At 43.1% G+C, this 25,717-nt stretch overlaps 1 protein-coding gene across 5 annotated transcripts in view; it reads left to right on the forward strand.

The window, feature by feature from the left end:
* The window catches only part of ELMO1 (engulfment and cell motility 1), a 504,832-nt gene that overhangs the window by 108,740 nt on the left and 370,375 nt on the right, over nucleotides 1-25,717 (forward strand). For all 5 annotated transcript variants that reach the window (XM_012777572.2, XM_076006306.1, XM_012777576.3 and 2 more), the window contains exons 3-4: nucleotides 18,306-18,346; nucleotides 19,330-19,402. In XM_012777572.2, coding sequence (XP_012633026.1) covers nucleotides 18,306-18,346; nucleotides 19,330-19,402 — 114 coding nt within the window. The remainder of the gene's footprint in view (nucleotides 1-18,305; nucleotides 18,347-19,329; nucleotides 19,403-25,717) is intronic.

A 25,717-nucleotide genomic window follows, 5' to 3' on the forward strand; every position in this document is an offset into this window, starting at 1 on the left:
CTATCACTTTCTTTCCAAAAGACCCGTCCCAATCCCCATCTCTTTTGTGCCACATTTTTTCACTTAATTTTAGAGATGGAATCTCCTCTGTTGCCCAGGCTGGAGTGCAGTGGTGTGATCATAGCTCACTGCTGCCTCACACCCCTGGGCTCAAGTGATCCTCCCACCTCAGGAGCAGACCGGATTACAGGTGTGCACCCCCATGCCTGGCCTCCTCGTATGTTTTAACCCATTCTTTCCACCTTACCTGGGACTTTGTCCCATCCATATCCTCTTCGTTTATTGTTTTCTTTTTTTATTTCTGTCTTCTGTTCTTATTTTGGAAAGTTCTCCCCTTGACCTAGTAGCTCCTTTGCTCGTATGTAATTCATTCTCTGGTTTTCCATTCCAAGCTTATATACATGTTATCACTATGGGCTATCTATGTTGTTTCAGTGTCTCCTTTAATTTTTGGATGAATAAAAGTTTTCCTCTCTCTAAGGCTTCCCTTCTTGATGGCAGCAACGTCTTCTGGTTTGCTAAATCAAGTGCCCTTGCTGTGCCACCTTGGTTGTCCTCACCTGGTTGATCACACTTGGCAAAGCTGCTCATTCACGTCTTCTTGAAAGTCCTCACTCACCTTCATCCAGCTTCAGTGCCTGAGATTCCTCCTCCTTGTTTGATTACTCTGTGTCAGTGTCTTTCATGCTCCACGTAGTTCTCATTTCTAGATCTGTTCCAACCTCAATGCTTAGCCCTCTGGTCTCTGTGTTCACTATCCACATGCTATCTCAGATCCCATGTTCTCTCATGACTCTCAAATGTCACCTCTGCCTAAATACATGACACCAGCTCCCATCACCAGCGTGGCCTTCTAGGTAACCACCAGCCTTTATTACTCTGTTTTATTCCCCTGCATACACCTTCAGTTGCCTAGGAAGGGGGACTAGTGGTTAATGAAACTGCCCATATGTAAACCTGAAGAAAGGGGGTCTCACAGTTGTTACCAAATTTTTGAAGTTATTTCCTGTAGAGGAAAGATCATTAAATGTTCTATTTATGTCCCAAGGGTATGAACTCCATCCTCTGCCAACGAAAAGCCAGCAGGGGCCATCTCAGCAGGTGAGGGGTTCCATCATTTCTGCTAAGTACATCAGACACCTGCTTGGAGAGGCTCCAGTGAGCAGATTTAGGCCCAGAAAGGGTGATGGGATGAGATATACTGTTTTCAACCTCAGTTCTGCAGATCCTTCTTAACTGGTCTGGGGGAGAGGAGTGTGTGTGTGGAATGGGCTTCCAGGCACTCTTAGTTCACTTCTGCTGCAGAACTTTTGTATTGCCCTGTTTTCGTGTGTGAGCTGATTTGGGGTAAGATTTTGTTTGAGGAAAGTATACTGCTGCAATTAACAAAAAAATAGTTCTGGATGATTCTCGAGCTTTCCAGTGGTCCTGAGACTTCAGCCAGATTCCTCCCCATGGCTTTGCATCCTCACGTAGTCTCTCCAAGTATTATCCTTGCTCCACGGTAGTGTGTGCAGGTACTGTGTGCAATTCTCAAGCACTCCTCTGTTTTGTAGAAGCTGCTCCCTTAGATGATTGTCCCTGCACATTCACAGACTTGTTTTTCATCTCTTGCCGTTTCCTTCTAACAGTTTGCCAGCTCCGATTTTTCCTACCTTCTCCCAGCTCTCCACTGCTTTAAATCCTGGCTTCGCTAAGTGCTGCAGAGAAACTCCTTTGTACTCAAACCTTTTTTGATCGCATTATAATGCAGTCATTTCTCCAGCCTTCTAATTTCTTATACCATTTTCTTTGCCTGTAGCTTTATTATTTGCAGTTAATATATTCTGTCTGCACATGATGTAATTTACATTTCCTTTATGTGCCCACATCTCTTGAAATAGATTATAAGTTCCTGGTGGTCACAGCCTGTGGTTTCCATACATTTGTGTCCTGTGGTTCATCACACTGACATCCATTCCTGTGTGTCTACAACAGGTTTGAATTCTGAACAGGGAAGATAGGGATAAAACATTGGCATTCTCCAAATAGAAAAATTATAATAGCATCCCCTCCTCATATACCGGTGGGGTTTTATTTCCCTAAAAGAAACACAGAAGCATGTTTTTAGGTAAGCAGGTACAAAATGATTGCCCACAATTTTTCCTCCACTAACATATTTCTGTAGTGTATTTAAGATATAATTCAATATGCATAAATTTGATTTACTTAAGGGCTTATTGAGTAAAAGCAAGTTCAAGTTTTTATGCTTGACGTCATGGATTTTGCTCATTCTGTACATGATAATAGTAGTAGTTGTAATAACAATAGCACCTGCCATATGTGCCAGGCAGGAGGAGTGCCCCACAATAGGATTTCGTCACCTTCCTCCAGGCCTGCAAGGTCAGCTTTAGACACCTCACTTTATAATTATGCCGAGGTTCATTAATTCGTCCAAGATTACTCAGCTGGGAAGGTACTGATCTGAGTCCAACACTGTTTGACACTGAAACACAGGCAGCTGTTACTAAATCATTCTGTCTTTCTGCTGGGTAGCTCTGTTTTAGACTCTTGATTTATCCTGCCCCACTTAGCGGCTTCCACCAGTGGGTATAGCACCAGCCTGGTTCCAGCAGATGCGTCCACCACTGCAGGCTCGCCCGCTGTAGCTACCAGCTGCGTGACTTCCAGGGACCTGTTGTGTTATCAAAGCAAGGACCATATTTCCTTAAAAAATTAAGGGAAATCTGGCAGGTGCTCTGCAGTATAACAGAAGGAGCCCATGAGAAGTGGGACAGAGCCTGAAAGGCTGGCTTGTCTGTGGTGGAGACTTGGAGAGGCGGTTGAGCGTGGTGCTTACAAGCATGGACTTTAGGGTGGGCTGATGTAGACTCAGAATCTGGCTCTGCCACTTACCTGCTCTGTAATCCAGGCACGTTTTCTGCTTTGTAAAGAATTGGCAATATATTCACGGGGCCTTTGTCGTGTTGTGGAGATCCTGAGAGACAGTCATTCAGTGCTCTACTAAATAACCATAACCAACAGGAGCCGGTTATGGTTTTGCTGTCTGGTACATAGAACAGAATGGGCTTCTCGTGTTTATGGCAAGACTGGGACCAATAATACAAACTTTTCCTGGAATGCATTAAAGCCAGCTCTTCAGCCCGAAAAGCCATAATTCCCAAGACATTTAATTATTGACTGCCTGGTGAAATTTGAAAGACAGTTGAGCCCCAAATAAAGCGGGCTGAATTCAGATTGGTCTTTAAAATCACATAGAATAAAGAAAATGGGACTGAATTTCTAGAAAACCAGGTTCTAACCTGTAACTGCAGAAATTAAAAGCCATTTAATTTTCCTGGACTACTTTTTATGAGGGGTTGGGTGAGTTTGGGATTTCTCCACCTTGGCACTATTGACATTTCCGGCCTGATAATTCTTGGTTTTGAGGGCTGACTTGTGCATCGTAGCATTTCTAGCAGCAGGCTGGGCGTTACTCACTAAATGTCAGTAGCACCCTGTCCCCCAGCTGGACAAGCAGAAATGTCCCAGACATTGTGAAATGTGCCCTGAGTGTTAGATACAATTTTCTCCTGTTGAAAATGGACTAAGTCAGGGGCTCCCAAACTTGGCTTTGAATCAGAATCATTCATGAAACATGTTGAAAACACAGAGAGAATTATTTCTTAGGTGTGGTTCAACTTCCAGGGATCCCTGTAAAAACAAGTCCCCTGGTGATGCTCCTGCTGTTGGACATTTGAAAATCATTGTCATGAGTCCCTTGAAATTTCTCACTCCGCCAGCTGGCCACATGTCTGGCTCCTACAATAACTTTTAGCGATTCCTTTAAAGGCAATGCCTCAATTTCTCCATTTGAAAAGTGGTCCTAATAATTCTTAGCTTCTCCTTATTTTACAGAGTACAAACATAGCACCTGCAGGAACTCACTTTGTTCCAAATATAAAGGTGTGGTCAAGCCCGTGCGACACTGCACTATGGCTTTTGTGTAGTCACAATAGGTAGAATGATATTGGTGGGCGGATAGTCATTCCCCACCTGATGTTTGCAACTGTTGGATTTGGTAATGTCACAGCTATTTCTTAAACTTCCTTTAAAATAAAGTGACTGAGGTACTTCCTTTTCTGCTTTTAGCTCTCTCTTCTTGTGTGATAGTGAGTCTGTGTAACCTCATACGATCTTAGAGTGTGCCACGCTTTGGAAGGAAAATGCAGCAAGCATATTTCCCTCCTCAACTGAGATCTGAGTTTAATTGAGCAAGACTGGGCTCTAGCATTCTGCTTTTCCTGCTGAAAATGAACTGCAGGTTTTAATTTGCTTTCTAGGCAGGCGTGGGTAATGTTCCCCTTCCATTCTCCTTCCTTCCACAACACTGTCACTCAGGGAAGTTTGAGCAACTCAAGGCAGTCTTTCATCAACTATGTTTTCTTAAGACTTGGTGCCTAAGACCACTCACATTTCTAGAATGTTCAGTAGCATCACAGCTAGCCCCAGGCCACCTGTCCTGGTTCTCTTCCAATCCATTTCCCCCAGGCCTAGCGTTGTTCCGTGGCTCCCACACTGCGCTAGAACAGGGTCCAGACCCCCTTGCCTGCTGCGCCAGCCTTGCTCAGTGCCACTGTGGGGTCCCCCAGCCCCACCGTCTGGCTTCTCATCACATGCAGTCTCTTTCTACTTTTGTGAGCACAAATGTATTCCTACTTCAGGGTCTTTACAAATGTGATTTTTCTCTTGGCTGGAAATTATCCCCTTCACTTCTCTGCCTGTTCAACTCCTATTCATTCTTGCTACTCCCTTCACTTCTCTGCCTGTTCAACTCCTGTTCATTCTTCCGTCCCATAGGAAGCATAAGTGCCTTACAGAGGGCCTTTTCGGGCTCCTGGGACTGGGTGAAGGCCTGTGCTCTGTGCCCTGTGACATTCTACAGGGCTGTGATCACTGTGTGATGTTCTGCACGGGCCAAGTGTGTTCCCAGTGCCTGGCGCAGTGCTTAGAACATAGTAAACTCATCAAGAATATTTCTTGAGTGAGGGAAATACATGACATTTTTTACCTTTTTTCTCTAATGATATAGACAGTTAAATATAATTATGAAAGGGAGTGGCCGTAGTGGGAACATTGCCTGCCTTGTTCCTGCTATCTATTCTAAACATATTATTGTATTTTATGAATTGGCATTATGAAGATCTACGTGTGTCCTTCCCTCAAAGCCATCAATAGTCAAAAGACAGTCAAGTGCCCTGGTCTTTGGAAAACTTGTCTTCCACCAAACTTGTCCCTAGTACCAAAAAGGCTGTGGATCACTGCTCTAAAAAATTGGTAAAAAGCATAGTATAATAAATACATAGACCAGAAGAGAGAAAGACAGTGAAGTGACTTTGAAACAAGCCATATCAAGGTGATTAGGGGTCAGTCATTGCTCTGGGACAGGTTTGTAGTGATCTGTTTGGGTTAATCAGCCTCATCATCATAAGATGCTCGTAATGTCTAGCTGTCACTTCTTTCCTGACCTCCTGACCTATATAAGCAGCTACCCCTCTGCCTGTTTGCCTTGCCCATGTAGACGTCTCTTGTACCTCAAACTCAGTGTATTCAAAACAGTCCTTTTTTGCTCCTCCCAGCCCCAAACCTGTGTAGTTTGCTTCTCTTCGTGTTTTCCTTTCTTGGTTACAGGTGTGAGCACACACCCAGTTTGCTCAAGCTGAAACCGTGTATCTTCCTGGACCTTCCTCTCTCCCTCATCTTTTCTATCTAGTCATTTGTCACAGAAAACATGCCCACGTCTGGTTTCTGCCACATCTGCTGCTGCTGTCGCAGGGCCTCGGTGTGGCGGAGAGCAGAGAGCAAGGGGGAGCTTAAACATCAGTGTGTGTTGACTGTCCTTGCACGGAGGACTTCAAAAGCAAGAGAACAACGTCTATACAAACAGGAGATCACGAATACAAAGTAGGCGGGTATCGAGAACAAGTGGATATGAGAAGGAATCAATTAGAAATATTAGAAATGAAAAAAATATAGTATTAATTGTTCCTCCCTTATCTGTGGTTTTGCTTTCCCTGGTCAACCAAAGTCCAAAATAGTCAATGGAAAAATTCTAGAAATAAACAATTCATGAGTTTTGAATGGTGTGCTGTTGTGTGATGGAATCTTACACTGTCCCGCTCTGTCCTGCTGGGACTTGAACCATCCTTCTGCCCACTGTATTCACACCATAGATGCTACCTACTTGTTAGTCTCTTGGTAGGCATCCTGGTTATCACATCAACTGTGTGGTATGGCAGGGCTCGTGTTCAGATCACCAGAGTGCCTGAAAGTGCGAGAGTAGTGATGCTGATAATTTGGATATGCCAGAGAGAAGCCGTAGTTTCCTTTAAATGAAAACGTTAAAGTTCTTGACTTAATAAGGAAAGGGAAAAAATCATATGCTGAAGTTATACTAAGATCTATGATAAGAATGAATCTTCTGTTTGTGAAATTTTGAGGAACGAAAAAGAAATTAGTGCTAGTTTTGCTGTTGAACCTCAAGCTGCAAAAGTTATGGCCCCAGTGAAAGATAAGTGCTTAGTTAAAACGGAAGAGGCATTACATGTGTGGGTGGAAGACATAAACAGAAACACGTTCTGGTTGATAGCAGTTGGGTTTGGTACTACCCGAGGTTTCAGGCATCCACTGAGAGTCTTAGAACATACCCCCTTCAGATAAGAAGGGACAACTGTATACATAGAATAAATAAAAATTTAAAAATTCCCTGCCAACAGAAAAATAAAAACAATAAAACATACAGACAGAGTAACTCTAGAGTAGATTTGGCTAATGAGAGAATTATTGGTAAATCGGAAAATGAAAATATGGGGTTCATCCAGAACACGGCCTTAAAGATAAAGGAATAATAAATACAAATGCCAAACTGTGTTGAAAAAGATAAATCAAGAAGTTCTAACCTATGTCTAACTGGAAGTTCCATAAACTAAAAAGGGAACAAATGATGGAGAGGCAATATATAAAGAGATCCTGGCTAATATATTACCCTTCTGGAATTGAAGAAAAATTAAACAATGAGAAAGAACACGGGCTCTGGATTTGGCTGGTTGGGTGGGTACAGGCTCTCCCATGAGAAGCCATTTGGACTTAATACTGTGTCCAAGAGACTGGAAAATAGATGGTATCTAAGCCAGGGAGTGACATGATGATTTTTGCTTTTAGAAGGTCCCAATTTGAGAATTGTTTTTTGTGAGAAATAAAATGGAATAGGGGATCTAGCTAGACTGTTCTTGCAGTAGCCCCATCAAGAGATGACCCTGCCATGACCTGGGAAGATGACAGAGGAGATAGAAAGAAGTATTTCTCATTAAGACATATGGGAAGAATAATTTGACAGGAAATTGATGATTGATTATATTGGGGGGTAAGGTAGAGTGAAGTATCAAGGATGATTCCGAGATTTCTTGTATGAACAACTGGACAGATCATGGTGACATCTACCAAGATAAAAAAATACCAGTAGAGGAATATTTAGGTGGATACACATTATTTATGGAAACCTTACAGGAAACCTTGAAGGTTATAGGAAAATAGGTCAGATGTCAATATGTTTGGACCTCCTTTCATATTTCCTTTGGGTTTTGATACATTGGCTAAATTGTCCATTTAACTGGTCTCTTAGCCTCCAGTGTAATCCCCTGTCATAGGTTACTCCCCTGTCTAAAAACCTATGATGGGTCCAAATCTTTAAAAGTCATTGTATTTCAATATAGCAAAAAGAAGATTTTAAATGTTCTAACCAACCCCAAAGAAATGATAAATATTTGAGTGCTGGATATGATAATTACTCTGATTTGATCATTTCAGAAATGTACACATGTATCAAAATAGCACTTTGCACCCCATAAATATATGTGATTATTGTTTGTCGATTATAAATTAAGAAAAGACTGAAAGGATTTGGCTATAGGACTTAGGCATTTTTTGCTTCCAGTTTGTTTCTTTAGCCTCTCTTTTTTTTCATTCACATGAAGTTGTCAACTCCTTCCTATGCAATGTAAACAACTGTTTAGCTCTCCCTTTGTATTTTTGCTGTACCTTCTACTGAGAATGCCTTAGGCAATCCAAATAGCATCGACTTTGCATTGCTTCTCTGTACTCACAGGCAGGATAAAGAGGACAGTTTTGAAAGTCACCCCAGATTGAGGTGTCTGGACTGGGAACAAATAATGACAGGAAGGAGAGGGAAGATGTACCATTGGTTGCACGTTTACATTCTGGCAAACTAGAGGAAGATGAATTAAAGTTGAAAATTGGTAAAGAGTGAATCTGGGAGAGGATTTGAGTGTGAGGTTATGGAAAGACATGCACTCTTGTTGAAATGGTGTGAGACAGACGTTACTACAGAGGAATTGGCATTGGAGGTGCTGATTTGGGCATCAAAAGTGAGCTGGAACAGCGAGGGTTCTTCCATTGGAAGAGTAGTTGGTATGAGTAGTTTCTGTGTTAACTTAGGACTTTATAATTCACGTGGATAAAGAAAGCATGAGGCGGGATCATGTAATATTCTTATGGTAGTGCTAAAACATTGTGCTTTAAATATTAATAACATATCATGACTGTGCCGTGTGCCAGGGACAAAACCCTCCAGAGTTCCAGCACCCCTCCCTTCGGGTCTTAGCTCTGGGCACTTGGGCTTGTTGTTCATGTTGTAAGGACTCTGTAGATGTGGGATAGAGTTAAAGAGCAAGGGTTCTGGAATTAAACAAGTCTGGGTTCAGCTTGACTCTTGTCACATAGGCTGTGAGGCTTTGAGCTGGTCACTAACATCTCAAGATCTTCATATATTATAATTTTCTATTAAGACTTAGTAATGTCATCTTGTAGGGAGTATGTAGTACTCACTCACTAAACAGTAGCTCTTACTACACTGCTTTATCATTATCAGAAGGGCCGGCTGGCCAAGTAATGATTGATAATAAAAGTCTGGGTTGATGCTATGCTGAAGGCGGGGGAGTTTGGAGAAAGAGTGTGAGGTTGTGGCCATTGTTTGCCTATTTCAGACCCTGCTTGAAAAACCTGTTTTATTATTCTTCTCGGCTGGGGTTCTGCCTCAGGTTGTCACCATCACAATAATGGGACATATATTTGAGGCATGGCTTCCAGGTCCCTCCCCTACTTCCTGGCAGTTTACCACTCAGGAAAGAAGGAAGCATTAGCACTGGTGTATCCACTCACAAACACGCAGACCAACTGTGTAGTGAAGAGAGACAAAAGTACAAGGGGAAAAAAAAAAAACCTAAATGAAAAATGTGAACTTACTTCTTCATGCTTCCTTTGTCACCAGTTCCTTTCAGTGCTCTTTTGGCTGCCGTCTTACTACCAATCTCAGTTTCTTTGCAGTTGATGAACCTTCGTAATCCTGCGTTTAAATTGAACCTGAACCCTAGTTTGTCTTCAGAGCTTATCTGGCTTTCTGATATCTATTTCCTATCCATCAGGGGCGACAGTCATTTCTATTTATCCTGCTGAAACTGCTTGACTTCTTACTTTTGAACCATGCACATAAGTATGGTTAATCTTCCATTGTGCATTTGACACACATAAGTTAGATTAATTCACTTGGGTAAAGGTAAGCAGGCCATAAGACCTAAATTGATTCACAGTGTGAATCATTCGTTTCCAGATAAAAGAGAACACTTGATTGCAAGGGTTTGGTGGAGTGAAATGGCCTTCTATGGATCTAGAGTCATCTGGAAGTATTAATACTCCTTGGAAAATACTGATATTAAGGGAGGTTGAGAGATACAGAAGAATTAGGAAGGAAACGGGTTGTTGCTGCCTGAGATAATGAAACTTGGGGAAAAAGCTGTTTTTTATATCTAGAGCAACATTGATATTAAACAATATACAGTAAGATAATCAGGAACTAGGAAGGAGAATCACAAAAGATAATAATTGATACAAGTAGTGCTTTGTTTTTGTGTTGTTCATCTCTATATTTCTGTCATTTTCTAAAATTGCAGTTTTCCTTCCAATTGAAGGGAAATACAATTTCTCCTGAGCGGAAGCATGTTAGAATATCTAAAAGAGAAAGTATGTCTGCTTGTCTTTAACCCACTAATGCACTTGACATACTTATTTATGTCTGCTTATCTTCATAGTTCAGTAATTTCTATGACACAAAGATTGTACTTTATCTTGTAAAATCTCATATCTAATTAGTTTCATGAAGCTTGAAGCAAGTCATTTTTAGTAAACCATTTTCAAAACAAATCATCGTTTGTCAGGAAAAAGGTAGCAGAGCCTGTCATCTTTCAATTTTTAAAATTAATGTGATACATATTTCTAATACGTTGGAGAGGTTATTGTGAGCCCCCTGTGTCAATTTTGATAATTACTGGGATCATGTGTCAGTGATTTGTATTGCAACTGTTCTCAAAATCCTTGCTTTCCAAGAACCAGCTGAATTTGCCTCAAGAAAGTGTGGTTTTGTCGTTATCTTTCGTATTCCTCAGGCTGCTATTAGGAAAACAGAGTACGCACACGCGCTTCTCAAAACACATCAGATTCCTCCATGCCAGAAGTGCAAAGCTCAGAAGTATGAAGAGTAGTCACCAGGACCGGTGGAGGAAGAATAAAACCGTTAGGAAGTGATGAGTGTCATTGACACAATGTCATGAAGCACCTCTGGGAACTAGATGGGTCACTGTACATTAAAGTTTCTCCAAGTCACATTGTACCCGTCGTAGTCAACATGCATGTCCTTTCTCAGTGGTGCCCTGACATTTGGAAGCCGAGCTTCTTTTCTTCCTGGGCCAACATTACTCATAACTGCTGAGCGGAATATGTTCAATGAATTTCCATCTATAAAAGCAAAGTAAAATCCCAGGTGCTGTGTTGTTCCACCTCAGAGTGTCAGAATAAAGCATCTGGCAGATTTTTTTTAAAGCACTGGAGAAAGACCTTTTCATAGTATAGGACAGAAAACTTTAATAAGTCTTTGTAGAAAAGTGTTTTGCCATTAGGGGACAGTGAGATGGTGGCCAAATGGGAGGGCGGGTGAGTGATGGGGCTTGGGGTCAGCTTCTGTCCTCCTCTCACTGTTCCATCTTTAGCTGCTCCCCTGAGCCTCAGTAGCAGGCAGAAAGAGACCAGAAAGAAGGGAAAGAAGCTAGAAGTCTGAAAAAAGAGGATGTGCTCTTAATCATGCTCATTAATAGCACACCTTACGAGGTCCCGGCAGCCACGCGCCTGGGAGGTGGCAGTGCCTCACAGGCAGTCCGTGCCTCCAAAGCAAGTGCAATCGAGCTGGCAAAATACACAGAAACGAGTTTGAGAATAAAGAACAGGGCCGGGCGCGGTGGCTCACGCCTGTAATCCCAGCACTCTGGGAGGCCGAGGCGGGAGGATCGCTCAAGGTCAGGAGTTCAAAACCAGCCTGAGCAAGAGCGAGACCCCATCTCTACTAAAAATAGAAAGAAATTAATTGGCCAGCTAAAAAATATATATAGAAAAAATGAGCCAGGCATGGCGGTGCATGCCTGTAGTCCCAGCTACTCGTGAGGCCGAGGCAGGAGGATTGCTTGAGCCCAGGAGTTTGAGGTTGCTGTGAGCTAGGATTGATGCCACAGCACTCTAGCCTGGGCAACAGAGTGAGTCTCTGTCTCAGTAAATAAATAAATAAAATAAAGAACAGAATGAGGAAGTGCCAAAGGCAGCACCGAGGGCTAGAGTCACTTTAAGAAAGAAGGAGGATTGGGTATTCATTCGTTTATGTAATTTCTTTAACCAGCAGTGTTTTAGGGTACCTGTGAAGTATTTAAACAGAGGATATAAGAAATGAAAGAACCTATTTATAGGTAATATTTATATAATGTCTTTACTATGCGCCAGGTGCTATTTCAAGGATTTGACATCATTATCTCAATTAATCTTCACAAAGCAAAGAGAACATGGAAGCGTTGAGAAAAGTAGTAAGCCTAAGGTTCCAAAGCGAGGGACAGCAGAAGCTGGGATTCGATCCCAGGAAGTCTTTTTCTAAAGTCGATCAAGAGCTTGCCTTTGAGGGGACATAGAGAAAAGCAAGTAGTTGATAAAAGTTCATCATTCTAAAAACTTCCCTGGTGTGTGGTCACCTTTCACCACCTCAGGAGCCTTGTTTCTCCCGTGTCATGAAAAACATTTGAAATGAAAAACTTTCCGTGGAGCCGGGCTTTCTTCGCTGGGCGATGCCCATTTGGGGCAGGCATGGGCCTGAGCAGTGGGTGGGAGCTGAGAGCTGCCGCCCACGCGGCGTGGCTGCTAACAGGTGTGTGGGCAAGGTGGCTGGGGTTGCTGCCAGCCTCAGCAGGCCAGCGTCAAGGCAGAAATGTGGGCAGTGACAGACCCGAGAGCTCCAAGGTGAGCATTCGGGCTGAGTAAAGTCCCTAAGCCAGGTGCCTTGGCCAACAGGCAGGAGCAGGTGGCTGAACAGCCAGGGGCTGCCAGAGCTCGGATGAGGACTGACAGCTGGAGGCGTCTCCTGGGAAAGAGCTTCCTGGCAGGCTGGACTGGCCGCCTCCTAAATAAACAACCAGGACTCCCCGGGGGAGGTTCTCTGATGGCTTAAGGGGACGTGTACCCTGAGTGGGAGAGTGATGTGTTTTTTAAGAGATAAAAGGAAGGCAAAAGGAGAATTTGGCTTAGTGAGAAAGAAGAAGTGTTACATATGGAGGGGTGGCAGGACATCCACGTGATCCATGGATCTGCACAAGGGGTTATGCAGGACCAGACCTAAGAGGAACGCAGAGTTGGAGGCGAGGATTCGGGAATTGGGGAATCTGGCATCTTACTAAAGGCAAGGGAGAAAGAACAGAGAAAAGGAAGCAAAGTACCAACTCTCACTTTAAGGAATAGAGAAGAGAGAGAAGAGAGTATTGCCTGGGGATTTGCTGGTCTGGCCATGAGCTCATGCCACACTGAGCACTTTCTACAGGAAGTAAGGAAAACAGTGATACCAGACTAGCATTTTCTACTCCAGGTATCTGGGTCAGCCTTGTCTGCTGATGAGGGCGAGTTTGATCCTTCTTACTGATGGTGAAACTCATTTGACTGATACTGTTTTATCATCTGTTGAATTACTCAGTGCGCTTCCAACGCATGAGCCGCCTAATTCCTACGGGAACGGTTCTGTGCAGGGAGGGAGTAGTGACAGCTTTCACTTGTCTAACGGCCTAGGGCCAGCAGCTGCTCAGAGCCACCCAGCAGTGGTTTACATGGTAGGAAGTGGAAAATGTGCTATCCTTCAAAATAGTTTGCTTTATATTTATGCCTTTTTGTTGTTTTATAAAGGACAGTCAGCAAACGTGTAGATCTTACACTTAACAGAAATACATTGAGTCCCCTGTTAGATCCTGTTAACACCTACATATCCTGGTAACTAGCACTGAGGGGTGGGAGGTTATAGAGATGAATTAAGATGCTTGTTCTCAAAGGACAGGAGATAAGATAGATATACAGAGTCCTCAGGAGTGATTCATTTAATGCACTAAGGATAGACAGGGAGTAATTACCTCTATTCAGGGAGCTACAGGGGGAATCTGCTTAGAGGAGGTGGCTTTGACATGGATATTAAATGATAGATAAGAGCTCAGTGTAAGAGTGGGAACAAAAAGAAAGAGAGGGACATTTCAGTAGAGCAGATGGCATAAGTATGGAGATTGAGTTGTCTGTATGCATTTGTGCATCTCCGACAAAATCCATAAGCATAGGGAATGTGTACAGAATAGAGGCATTGCTTGAGACCAGATCGTGGAAGGCCTTGGCCAACAAGTTAAGGGATTTATATTTTAGAGATAATGGCCATCAGGGATCCATGGAGATTATTGGAGCAAAAGAGTGAAGTGAGCCAAATCTGTTGGGAAAGTCTAATTTTGTCTGGTTCTCCTTGATGTGGGGATTGGAGAGAGAGAGAGAGACTGGAGCTGTGGACTCCCTTGCAGGGGTCTGGTGGGGGCCTGGGAGCACGGGTGGCAGGAAGGGCCTGGAGAGGATGAAGGGGAGAGAGGCTGTGGAGGACGTCATGATGAGACTTGGTGTCTTGCAAATGTGTATGTCGAAGACCAGGGTAAAGGAGGAAGAGAAGGCCAGGACAAGTTCTCCAGAAATGTGCCTGGAAGAACTGCTGAAGGTAGGCAGGTCGAGTACAGGAACTAATGGAAGATGAGTTTGTGTTGATTTGTTGGTGGATCATTTGATTGGACATTCATGGAAGTAGTTATTGATGATGGGCTGGTGCTCAGGAAAGGTGCTGGGGTGAGGAGAGCGAGTTAAGGGTGATGAGATTGGGGAGTCTGTTGGGAGACACATCCGATGGCGGGAGTTGGAACGCAGAGAGTCAGGAGTTGAGAAGAGCGGGTAGGAGGTGGGAAGTCGTGCTGTGGACGTCACAGAGGAACAGTCTATGTAAGCTGGTAGCACACTGTGTCTGAAGAGTGAAGAAATGCAGACCAGTGGCACTCCTGGGCAGTGGTGGTGCCATAAGAGAGCAGAGAAGAGCGGAGAAGTCATGGCGGGGTGGAGTGGGGGGTGTCCCAGGGGCTTATGGTTTTTGTTTGCACATTTAATAAATTGTCAGAAAGAGAGTTAAAATGTTGGATCTAACAAATCGTCAGAGATTTTCAAGACAGTGTTTGGTGCCATGATGGTAGACTTGGGGCAGTTGAAGTGGGTGAGATCCATTAGGGACCCGCTGATTAAGTGTTAGAGTAGAGACTTCAGGAGGAGCTCACAGTATGGGTTGGAGGAATATTTTTCACACCAGGAGTAGAATAGCTTTAGGAAAGAAAGTTTATTTTACCTTTATGAGGAAGGAAGGAAGGAAGGAAGGAAGGAAGGAAGGAAGGAAGGAAGGAAGGAAGGAAGGAAGGAAGGAAGGAAGGAAAAGGGAAGGGAAGGAGGGAGGAAGGAGGGAAATGAAGGAAAGGAAGAAGGAAGGAAGGAAATGAAGGAAAGGAAGAAGGAAGGAAGGAAGGAAGGAAGGAAGGAAGGAAGGAAGGAAGGAAGGAAGGAAGGATAGAGAAAGAGAGGGAGCGAGGGAAGGAAGGCAGTGGCCACAGCACACGAATTAGAAGTGAAAGTAGATGGGAAAGTTTATTTTACCTTTATGAGGAAGGAAAGAAGGAAGGGAGTGAGGGAGGGAGGAAGGAAATAAAGAAGGAAGGAGAGAGGGAGAGAAGGAAGAAAGGGAGTGGCCATAGCACACGAATTAGAAGTGAAAGTGCTGGGCACCTGAGGGAAAGTTGTTTGGAGGTTTAAAGGGTAAAAAGGCTTTCCCCCTCTGGTTTAGCAGGCTGATAGCAGAAGCGGTAGTGAAGCTGTTGCAGGTGTTCTTTATTTTTTTCTTTTTCTGCGAGGCTGGGTCATCTGAGTCCTTGTCAATGGTCCGAGCAGGAACTGAGGCAGAGAGCTGGGGAGGAGAACTCACCCCCCTGTTGTCCCCTCTCTGTAAGGCTGAGAAACAACTTTTAGAGATAATGATTTAGGCCACAAGTGTTTTAATTAAACAAAACAAAGGGAGATAGTTATGTTGTGAGTTTCTTCTTCAAAGGGACAATTATGTGCTGAGTTTGTTTCCCTTATTTTCTGTTAGATAGGCTATTTTCCTCTATTAAATAGGTTATTACTAATAGTAACGCCACCTTTCATTAAGTAAAAGCAGAGAAGACAAGAGCAGAAATTTGGAGTTAGGAAGCTAGGGGTAAAAGAGGAACTATGAAGAATTTCCTGGATTGGTTACATGTAGGAGAATGAAGGAAATGTGCAATATCATAGAAGCTCTGGAAAGGGGCTTTCAGAAAGAAAGGAGTAATAACAGTGTTAAATAAGGTGGGGCCGGGAGCAGTGGCTCATGCCTGTGATCCCGGCACTCTGGGAGGCCGAGGCGGGCGGATTGTTTGAGCCCAGGAGTTTGAGGTTCCTGTGAGCTAGGCTGACGCCACGGCACTCTAGCCTGGGCAACAGAGTGAGACTCTGTCTCAAAAAACAACAACAACAAAAACAAAAAAACAATGTGGACAAGAAAAGCAGGTGAGAACAATAGAAGTAGGGTTTGGGCAGTGGGGGCTCACATTTGACTGGGGTAGAGGGAAGAATGGAGAGGCCCACCCCGTCCTTACATAACATTTGTTGTAATTGGCTAGGCTGCATTATGGGTGTTCACTTAACCATGATTCCTTTTCCTCTGTGGTTTGGAGCTCTTCTTTCATCTTTCTCTATTAAGTCACTAAGCTTTGTGCTTCTATGGTCTTTATTCCTTTTATATATCCAACTTCAGAATGTTCTAGATATAATAGTACCCCAGAGACTTCTGTCTTTTTAAACTTCATTCTGAATCTATGAACCAGACCACAATTAAAGTCCAAGTAATTCCTCTAAGAGACTTCAGCTAAAATGTCAAAAATCTGTGAACAATTGTTATAGATGCCTTCTCCTACTTCGACAATACCTTCCGGGCTTTATCTGTTCTTTCAATGTATTTTAAAAGTAGAACTCAGTGCTTTACTTATATTTTCGGTTCTGAGAGTGCAAGTAGTACGATTTGGGGACAGGAGACTGTCTGGTAAGTCTTCATCACATATGCATAGCCTGGGGGGGGGGGTCTCTGGCATCCGAAGTGCAAAATCCTCCTCTTATGGGAAAAGTTTTGTTCCTGACATTCCTTTGTCATTTACTTGTGAGAACACATTTACCCCTCAGCTCACAGCTAGAGCCGTAAACAGTGGACAGATTCTTGCAAAGGCCTGGGACCCGCATAATTTTTAACTGCACTGTAGAACCCAATAGCCATTTCTAATCTTATTGCAAAGGAGACTGGCTGGGGATGCCAGGGATAGCCCCACCATCTTTCCACCCCTCAGTGACTCTAGGTCCCCCTCTCTCCCCACCTGCATTTATGGCTGTAGGCAGAGGAGACATTCTTCTGAACACAAGGTGGTGGACATGGCCATAGGGGCTGGAGCTCCAGTGGGAGGGAGGCCACTGGAGGGACACTGCACACTGATATGGAGCTTTTAGCAGGGGCTAGAAAGGCCCTTAGAGAGGACCAGGAGTACAGTGATCAGAATCCATCAAGATGGCAGGCAAAGCATTGTGTCCACTGTCGGGGAGACCAGGAGGAAATGGAGCTCTTTCAGGAATCCTAACACTTTTTGCAGTCTTTTGCCCTTTGTATTGATTCTTATTTCATTTCATATGATTTGACTTTCATAACAGCCCTGAAGGGTGGGTAGGTCCTAGCCCCATTTTACAGATAAACTAGTTGAGGCTCAGCAAATGAAGGCCATTGTAGGCCACATTGCAGAAGAGTTGACAGAGCCAGGATTTGAACCAGGTCTGCCTGATTCAGAATCTCTTTCTGGACACCACACTCTGAAGGGACAGGCGGAGAACCTGCTTGTACGTAGACAGCTTTGTTTTATGGTGGTATTTGAAAGTCCAGGACCATGTATCGTACTCCTCGGATTTCTCTTCCTGTCCTTCCCATTCGTTTCTTGTGTGTGATTTGTTCTTTTGGTTGACACGCCACTCCCCACCCTAGGAGACAGACAGAGTCTTGTTTGCATCCAAAACAGGAAGAGTTTCGACATCTCCGGGGGAGCTGGTGTGTCTCTCTGCCGCATTCCTTCTATCTGGGGGGCAGGCAGAGCACAACTGTGGCTGTTAGGCAGGAGAGCACAGCTGTAGGCAGCCAGTTGACACCACGGCACATGGTGCCATGGTCACATTACTTGAGTGTGTCTGGCTCAAGCTGCTGCAATTGGCATTTATTGGGGCCATGGTTGGGGGAAGAATTCTATGCACTTTGTAAGGAACAATTTCGCAACGCCTCATATTCCATTTGCCACACATTGTCATAGAAATAGCACGAATCCAAGCCTGCTTGCATAAAACCAAACTGCTGCTTGTCTGTTTCATGTACCACTCCTGAGGAATTCTGGTTTTGACTTGGGCTTGCGGGCTTCTGTTGCCTGGGAGGTCTTTGAACAAAGCTGTATTTTCATTCTGATTTTAATGTGGCTAAATTAAATATGATGCATATTTTGTTCAACCTAATAATGCTAAGTATAGAAAAAAGAACCAGAAGGGTAATAAATCATTAATAAATTTGCTGGTGACAGTTAGTAGATTGTTACCTTGAGATAACTCAGAGACTCATTGACAACAACTAAGAATAACAAATGTAAATTCTAAACTGCTCAGCTTTTTATTAGGCTGGTGCTTCTTTTTTTTAATTTGAAATGTTGAAATGAAACTAACAGTATTTCCTTTTTTGTTTTTTTTTGCAGAAAAAACCACTGTCTGCAATAATAAAGGAAGTCTGTGATGGGTAAGTGTTACTCAGGAGTCTCGTTAGGCATTCAAGTCTATGAAATTGACGAGCAAATAAAATATTTCCAGTGAAATGATAAAATACTATTTGTAAGTTACCTCTTGACCTGTCCAAAGTCACTAAGAATGACTGTGTAAGAGTTGCACACCCTTTTCTGCCAAAATTGATCATTCTTCCCCAAAGAATAGAAAGTGTGAAATGGCCAGTATGTGTACAGTGAGGTTGGTTTTATGTATTTTAGGAAGTTGTGTTCCTTTTGTCCTATCCAGCAGGGAACAGTCTAAAGGCTCCTGAAGTGAAATATACACTTCATCTGGTATAAACTGAGAGGACCACTGAGGTCCTCACTGAAGATGAAAGATTCAAAAGATAAGTCAGTGAGCACTTGGGCTGTCACGTGGAATTTCACACTGGTGTGGCTTTTCTACTTGCCTTTGGCTGCTCTAAACTATAGAAAGGAAATATTAATACATATATGGCATTTGCATGAGACTTTTTTTTACTTTTAAAGTAGAACTGTGGATAGAGTATTACCTAGAACTTATATGAGGCCTGGAATATTTCATTGGAATGTTCCGGTCCGCATCAGCTGTACTGACTAGGGATGGTAAAATACAGAGACAAAAGAATTGTGCCAATTACAAGAAATGTAAATTGCATGCATTTTGCTTGTTTTACTCTGTTGCTTCAGTCCTTTAAAATAAGGAGGAATGTAGCGATTTATGTTTAAGTCCCCTATCCCAAACCTTGAAGATGAGATGCTGAGAGGTGAGCGATAGGCTGTTGACATAGGGAATGATTGGTCTCAGGGTAGGGAAAGGTAGGCTAAGGTCATTTTGCTTGAGGAACTGCATGGTGGTGTATGTTGGGACTGGCCCAAATCTAATCACAGGGTGCTTAATTCATCCAACCCTATTAAACTATAAAAATGAAAATGACCACTTTTGTTTTTCTGACCAGTTTATGCTTGTATTTTTAAGGTGGTCTCTTGCCAACCATGAATATTTTGCACTGCAGCATGCTGATAGTTCAAACTTCTATATCACAGAAAAGGTAGGTCAACCACATCATTTAATCTGGGACGCTTATACCGAAGGAAAGTAAAGCATGACTGATGTTTCCTCTGTTCCGGACTAGACACGCTGGTCTAAATTTTACGACTCTACTGTCCATGAAAATAGGGCCTGCAAAGGAAACAATTGCCTACTGCTACTTGAGTATCCACGAGACAATATTTAGCCTGTTCAAGAGTGAACACCAAATTCCAGTCCTATTTAGCAACTACATTTGCCTTCTTAACAGTGAACATGTTAATTACCTCTCTTTCTTATTGCTTGGTTTTAAACAATTTATAATATTTGATACTTAGTGACTTAGTTGAGCTGTACTTTCTCAAATTTCTTTTCCCTCAGAGTAGCCTCTAACTTTGCTAATATTAATTGAAACAGACAAGAAAGCTTTTCAAATGTGGCATTGTGTAGGCACTGTGGCTCTTGGCAACCCTGCCTTCTTAGGGGATTTTAACTCTCTTTAGTGAGCTTGGAGGGGAGGAAGGGATTCATGAAGACTACAATGACCCTAGGAACAAATAAAATTAATATCTAAGAGATCCCTGATAGAGGAGGGGAAAGCTAGTATAGCATTTATTGAGGACCTACTATGTGCTAGGAACTGAGCCATGCATACCACATCTGTTTGTTGATTTCTTCCTCAAGACTAACCCGGGTTGTGAAAATATTGGCTTTGGTTAACCGATAAGAAACTGAATCATAGAGGATATACATGGCTAGATTAATGCCTCATACTTGACTCTACAAGAAGAAAATTTAGGTCTTTGTGCTGCTATGATTTTGTCTTTTGCAAATTTCTAGGATAGTTTAGCAACAGCTCTAGGGAGAGCTCACCGAAAAGCATATGGGCCAGTGTCGTCTTCATGAAACTGATAATCTTGTGGGGTTGGTGGGAGGGAAGGAACAGCCCCATGAACAGCTGTCATTGGAGCAAGGTGACCAGTGCTGGAACAGAGGTGAGTACAAAGTACTCTTGAAGGAGGGAGCATTGGGTGACCTCAGGCTCCAGTGTCCTGTAGGCTTTGTTTGTCCCAGTGGATAGTTGCTACAGTGACTGTAATTTTATCCATGAAGCAAGTAGAAGGTGGAGGCAGTAACAAGGGTCTTGCCCCCACTCACGACTTACTCACTGTACCCTGAGGAGTGTAGGAGAAGGAAGGTGGGCCACAGGCCTGGAAATGCTTCTCAGAAATTGCTTTGTTCTTCCCAGATGGACTCTGGGAATTTTATAACTGGTCGTGTGTTGTTCTTCACGGTGATTGCTAGAAAGCTGAGAGTTGATAAGTGGACCAGATTTCCTGGCATGTGTCATACTTATCAAGTTTACCTTTGATTCCTTTGACTCGTTCCATAAACATTTAGTTTCCTGTCTTTATTTTCCCTTTGCATCATTTTCTTAGTATTTTTCATTTATTTTGTACTATATCTATATAATTCACATGCTATTCTTTGTGAGATAAATAGGAGATAAATAAGTAAAAGTTAAATGTTAGCAGTTAAATGTATCACCATGGTTTTATCCATCACCAGTTGGTGGGTAGTGAAATCAATTCAGTTGGTTGCAAGAGCAGTAAAAATTGGAATAGAGTAGGTCAGAGTATATCACTTGTATTGTTTGTGAAATGTTTTACATGCCCATGTATATAATAAATGTGGATTGTACTGTTGGTTTTTTTTGTTTTGTTTTTTTTAACCGTGGGTGTGGAAAAAATTACTGAGTCACGAATAGTCCTGGCTGTGATTAATCTGCACTGGCATGTGTCCCCTAGTGGCTTTCTTCTGTCACCACTGTCTGGAGACCTCAGTTTATTGGAGATTACTAAGATGGGGATCTCAGACTTCAGAGACCATAAGCATTGCATAGAGAACCTTTTAAAAACACACATTTTTAGGTTGCGTGAGCCTTGCATATAGCCTAGGAGTTTTTATTTTTAAGGAACCTTCCAGGGAGTTCTGATGATGGATTCCCAAGGACCACTTAAGAAAACACTGACCTGGGGCCTCTTTTCTACAGAGCTTGGACCCATTGTGCAGGACACTGTGCCCTCTGACCTGACGTTGTGCACAAAATTCAACTTACCAGTGCATTTGTGCACTGCCGTTTCTTGGGATAATTTAAAAATTACTAAAATCATATAATGTTTATGCCTTTTATTCTAATTTAAGGAAATTCAAACTAATGAGATCAGGGGAACGTTATTATTTTGTGGGGCATAATAGTCATTTTCTGGGAAATCTTGTTTTTCTGGAGGAAAGTCTTAATGTTGAGTTTAAAAGTGGCCACTAGAGTCTGTCATTGGGTCTTGTGTCTTCAGCGGGTAGTAGCAGAGATTATTCTTTTATTAGGAGTCTAGGGAGTGAGAAGACTCAGCTTCCCAAGCCTAGCCCTTAGTTTGTAAATGAAATGTCATCGCTCTTCCTCCGGCAGCTGCCACTGGGTGCAGCTGTGTGTGTGTGTGTGTGTGTGTGTGTGTGTGTGTGACACAGAACTCAGCACGCATGGGGCAGGAGACAACAGTAAATCCTGGCTCCGCAGGGTCAAACGGGGCTGCTTTCCATCTGCTGCTTGGGTCCATCTAGTTCCTCGCAAGTATTCCTTAAAATAGAGACTTTTTTTCTCCATTTTTAAAATAACATTTAGCATCATCTTTGGTTACCTACAGCCCAGTGAATTGTTAGGTAATATTTGCATCACCATGGTAACCAGTGACTAATCTTTGAAACTTAGGCACACTGTTAGTTACTGATTTTCGCTTGTATATGAGATGGTCTCCCTCTTTCTGCTAAAGACAAAAAAATCACCCATAATTTTCAAACGGAAAATATTCTGTAGTCCTGGCCTAACAAGCTAATAGAATAAGTGGCTGACGGATGCTTGTGCTTCTCTTCTAAACTCCTCACTCAGGAAGGCATCCTCTTCTACTTTTCTTGTGTTACCAGAACCCATTTTCCAAAATAGTCTTCATTTGCTCATTGGACCATTAAATGAGGCTTTTCAGTGCAGTGGGGGGAAATGTTATGTTAAGTAGCATTCAGGGGCAGCATGCAAATGCCTTAGAGAAAGTGAAGATTCATCTATTTGCAAGTTCAAAGTCTGCCCCAGGAACTTACATATTTTAGGGTAATATCTGGGAAAGAGAGAGAGAAAAAAAATGAAAAGTGAATTGTGTTTAAGTAGAATTTGTCTTTTGAGTAAGAAGTCTAGTGAGAGTGCTATACATTTTAGTTTATTACCCACATCACAGTCTAATGATGCAGGAATTGTTATCTTCATTTTACAATGAGGAAAGTGAGCCTGAAGGAGGTGACCCAACAACTTGTGTAGGTCTTATGGATCAGATGTGGACCCAGGTGGGCCTGACTCAAAAGCTGTCTACGCTATTTTCGAGAAACTCTCTGTACCCATTACCTCGGTCCCGATTTGTTTAAGATGCCTTTTCTCTGCTGACGTCAGGCCAGTAATCCTGATTCTAATTGCCTCAAGTAAATAAAAACGGGAAGTTACAGGCTGTGAGCATTGGTTACCAGTTTTAGTCTGTGGCTTCCTTGTTCCTTACAAGGATAACTTGGAGGAAGTTGTGACAGATAATCTTCTATGCACTAGGGATCCACAAAGTGCATTTTTACCTGTTTGCCTTTGGTATGGATTGTATGACCATCCAAGGTACTGTGACTGCACTAAGACCTTTCTTTTTAGGCAAACATGAAAATTGCCTTGTCATCCTTAACCCTAAGTGTGCTGAGAGGTGGGTGCCCAGAGAGCACGGGGCATGGTGGAAGAAGAAGCTATTATGAGGCTATGCACGTGTGGGCAATGGAAGCTGTGTTATGATTGCAGAATGGCACCCAGTTCCTTCCTGCCAAGACCTACTGCAGAATGTATGAAGTATGGTGAAGTATCAGTGGCATCTTATTTGAATAAATTCCTTATCTTGTGATCACAGAGATAAGCTAAGCCTCATCCAAGCCATCTCCACAAAGCTGGCCCCAGGAACCTTTGCAAAGGAAGTGGGGTTGTTTGGGGGCACCCGTTTTTGTCGGTTCCACTACCTAAGCGCTCTGGGTTCTCAGGCAGCCCCTGAGCCTCCCAGAGTCCCTGGGCAGACAAGACCATGTGCACCCTGGGCCTTGGTCAGGAGACTTCTCGATTATTGTATAAAATTCAGTTGAACTGAACGCTGTAAAACCAGGCTCCAGAAAGGATTGAGACTGAGAGATAAGTAGTGATGAAGGCCTGTGAGGGGATCAGAGGAGGTGGGGAGGGAGAAGCCCTGGTCTTGATCCCCAGCTCTGGTTCCTGTTTCATGTCCCTGCATCCTTGTGAGAGGTCCTGCTGTGGCTTTTCAGCCCCTGCTCGCTTCCTTAAACCACTTTATGCTGGTCTTTATTAGTCTCAATCGCAGAGCATTCTCTGGGGCAGGCGTTTCAATTTGAGCAAATTCAAGCCCAGGACAGTTGCAAATTTCCTAACCCAGCCAAATACCCTATGCAACATTCCTTCTGCTGCTGCCTGCGGTAAAAGAGTCTGGATTTGTTCAACAGAGGTCACTGTGGCTGCCTCAGCAGGTGACAACCCAGCCTGGGGGACCAGCTCATGCTCCCACCTGCAGCCCCTGGTGGGCGGCTCCACCTGGACCAGCTGTCAGTAGGTGGGAGTGGCAGGCAGGAGTGGTGAGGAAGAGTGTTCTGCTTTGCCCTTTGCCCTGTCCCTTCATCTCCTCTGGGCTTCCTGACTCCAAGCATTTCTCTGTGCTGTCCCTTGGGCCTCTCCTTCCCTTCCTGAGGACGCTGCTGCCTGCTGCCTCCTCTGTTAAACACGTGCCTTGCTGCTGGATTCTGTTTTGCCGAATTTCTTTCTTGCCTGGTGACCAAACCTGACTTCTGTCATCGGTGCTCCGTGGATGCCCTGTTGGCTGCTTGTATGCCTGTCCCCAGCCCTTGGCAAGCATTGGACTCTCCTGGACAGGCTGCTCGTCTCGGACTCTGCCAGCCCCTAATCCAGGGTGGCCAGAAAGAAAGTGCCCTGCTGGAAGGAAGGAAGCCTTGCACAGGCGTATTCAGGAGAATAAGCTTGAAGTGATTCCCAGAGTGTGCCAGGTGCTGTGTTAAGCCCTGGGGATATCACTAAGCCTCATGATTCTCACAGATAAAACTCATTTTTACCCTAAATTAATTGGTTACAATTACCGTAAGTGCCATAAAGGAAAAATGTGAATGTCTGGACCTAATTAAGCCTGGAGGAAGTAACATTTAGGCAGAGATCTAAGGGGAAAGGAGGGGTGATAGATGGGAAGCCCTTTAAATGGCCCAGATCAGCCACTTGCAGAGAGCGCTAGGGGTGAGGGGGGCCAGATGTGGCTGCAGAGTTTTGCATAAGCCTTGATTCTCAAGGCTTTTTAAGGCCATTCTAAAGATTTTGAACTTTATCCCAACAGCATTGGGAGGCCTTGAGATGTTTTTAAGTTGGACCAACCACAAATGATTGGACTGCAAACTCGCCTCTGAATACTCTCAATACACTATATTGGAAGAGTAGTCAAATCCACGGTAGAAACTATGAGAAAAACCAGATCACAGTGGAGAGGAAAAGAATGCAGGGGGTGTTTTGAAATATGCATAGAGATTGACAACAAATGCTGGCTAGCACTTTGATTCCAGGGAGAACGTGGGACAAGATAATGGTCTTGAAATGTCAGCCTACACAAAGCTTCCTGCCAGTTACCTCCTTGAAAGCTTGACTAAAGGCAACAATGATACATTGCAGCTGAATAAAACTGTTTATTTTATCGATTTCCAAAAGGATGTCTTCTTGATAAATTTGTCGACTTACACAGTTTGATAAAATGTTAATATTTACTTAACACATTAACTTATATCCAATTTTGACTTCCTTTTTGTATATACCTAATTTAGGATTCAGACACTCCTAATTTAGAATACAATTTTTTTAAATTTATAATCTCAGGAAAATAAGTAGAAACATATCTGTAATATTTTCCTATAAATTCAAGTATAAGGGCATTGATCTGTAAGAGGAAGAAATCAATTTGCCCAGATTTGACAATTAAATATGTATTATCTTTCCCAGTAGGTGAGAAAGATAATTAAGACACAGCCGTTGTCCCCATTGAGTTTTCAGTCTAGAGGTAGATGAGGTTGATATGCCTGATGATTAAAAGGGGTCATATTTGAAAAGATTAATGGGAATATAATTTTTGAGCCACTTAGGTTTACAGTTTGACACATATGATTCTGTGTACATTAAAAAAATTTGTTGAGGAAGATATGAACTCTTCTA

Source organism: Microcebus murinus, chromosome 9 (genome assembly GCF_040939455.1).
Source record: "Microcebus murinus isolate Inina chromosome 9, M.murinus_Inina_mat1.0, whole genome shotgun sequence".
NCBI classification, from domain to species: Eukaryota; Metazoa; Chordata; class Mammalia; order Primates; family Cheirogaleidae; genus Microcebus; species Microcebus murinus.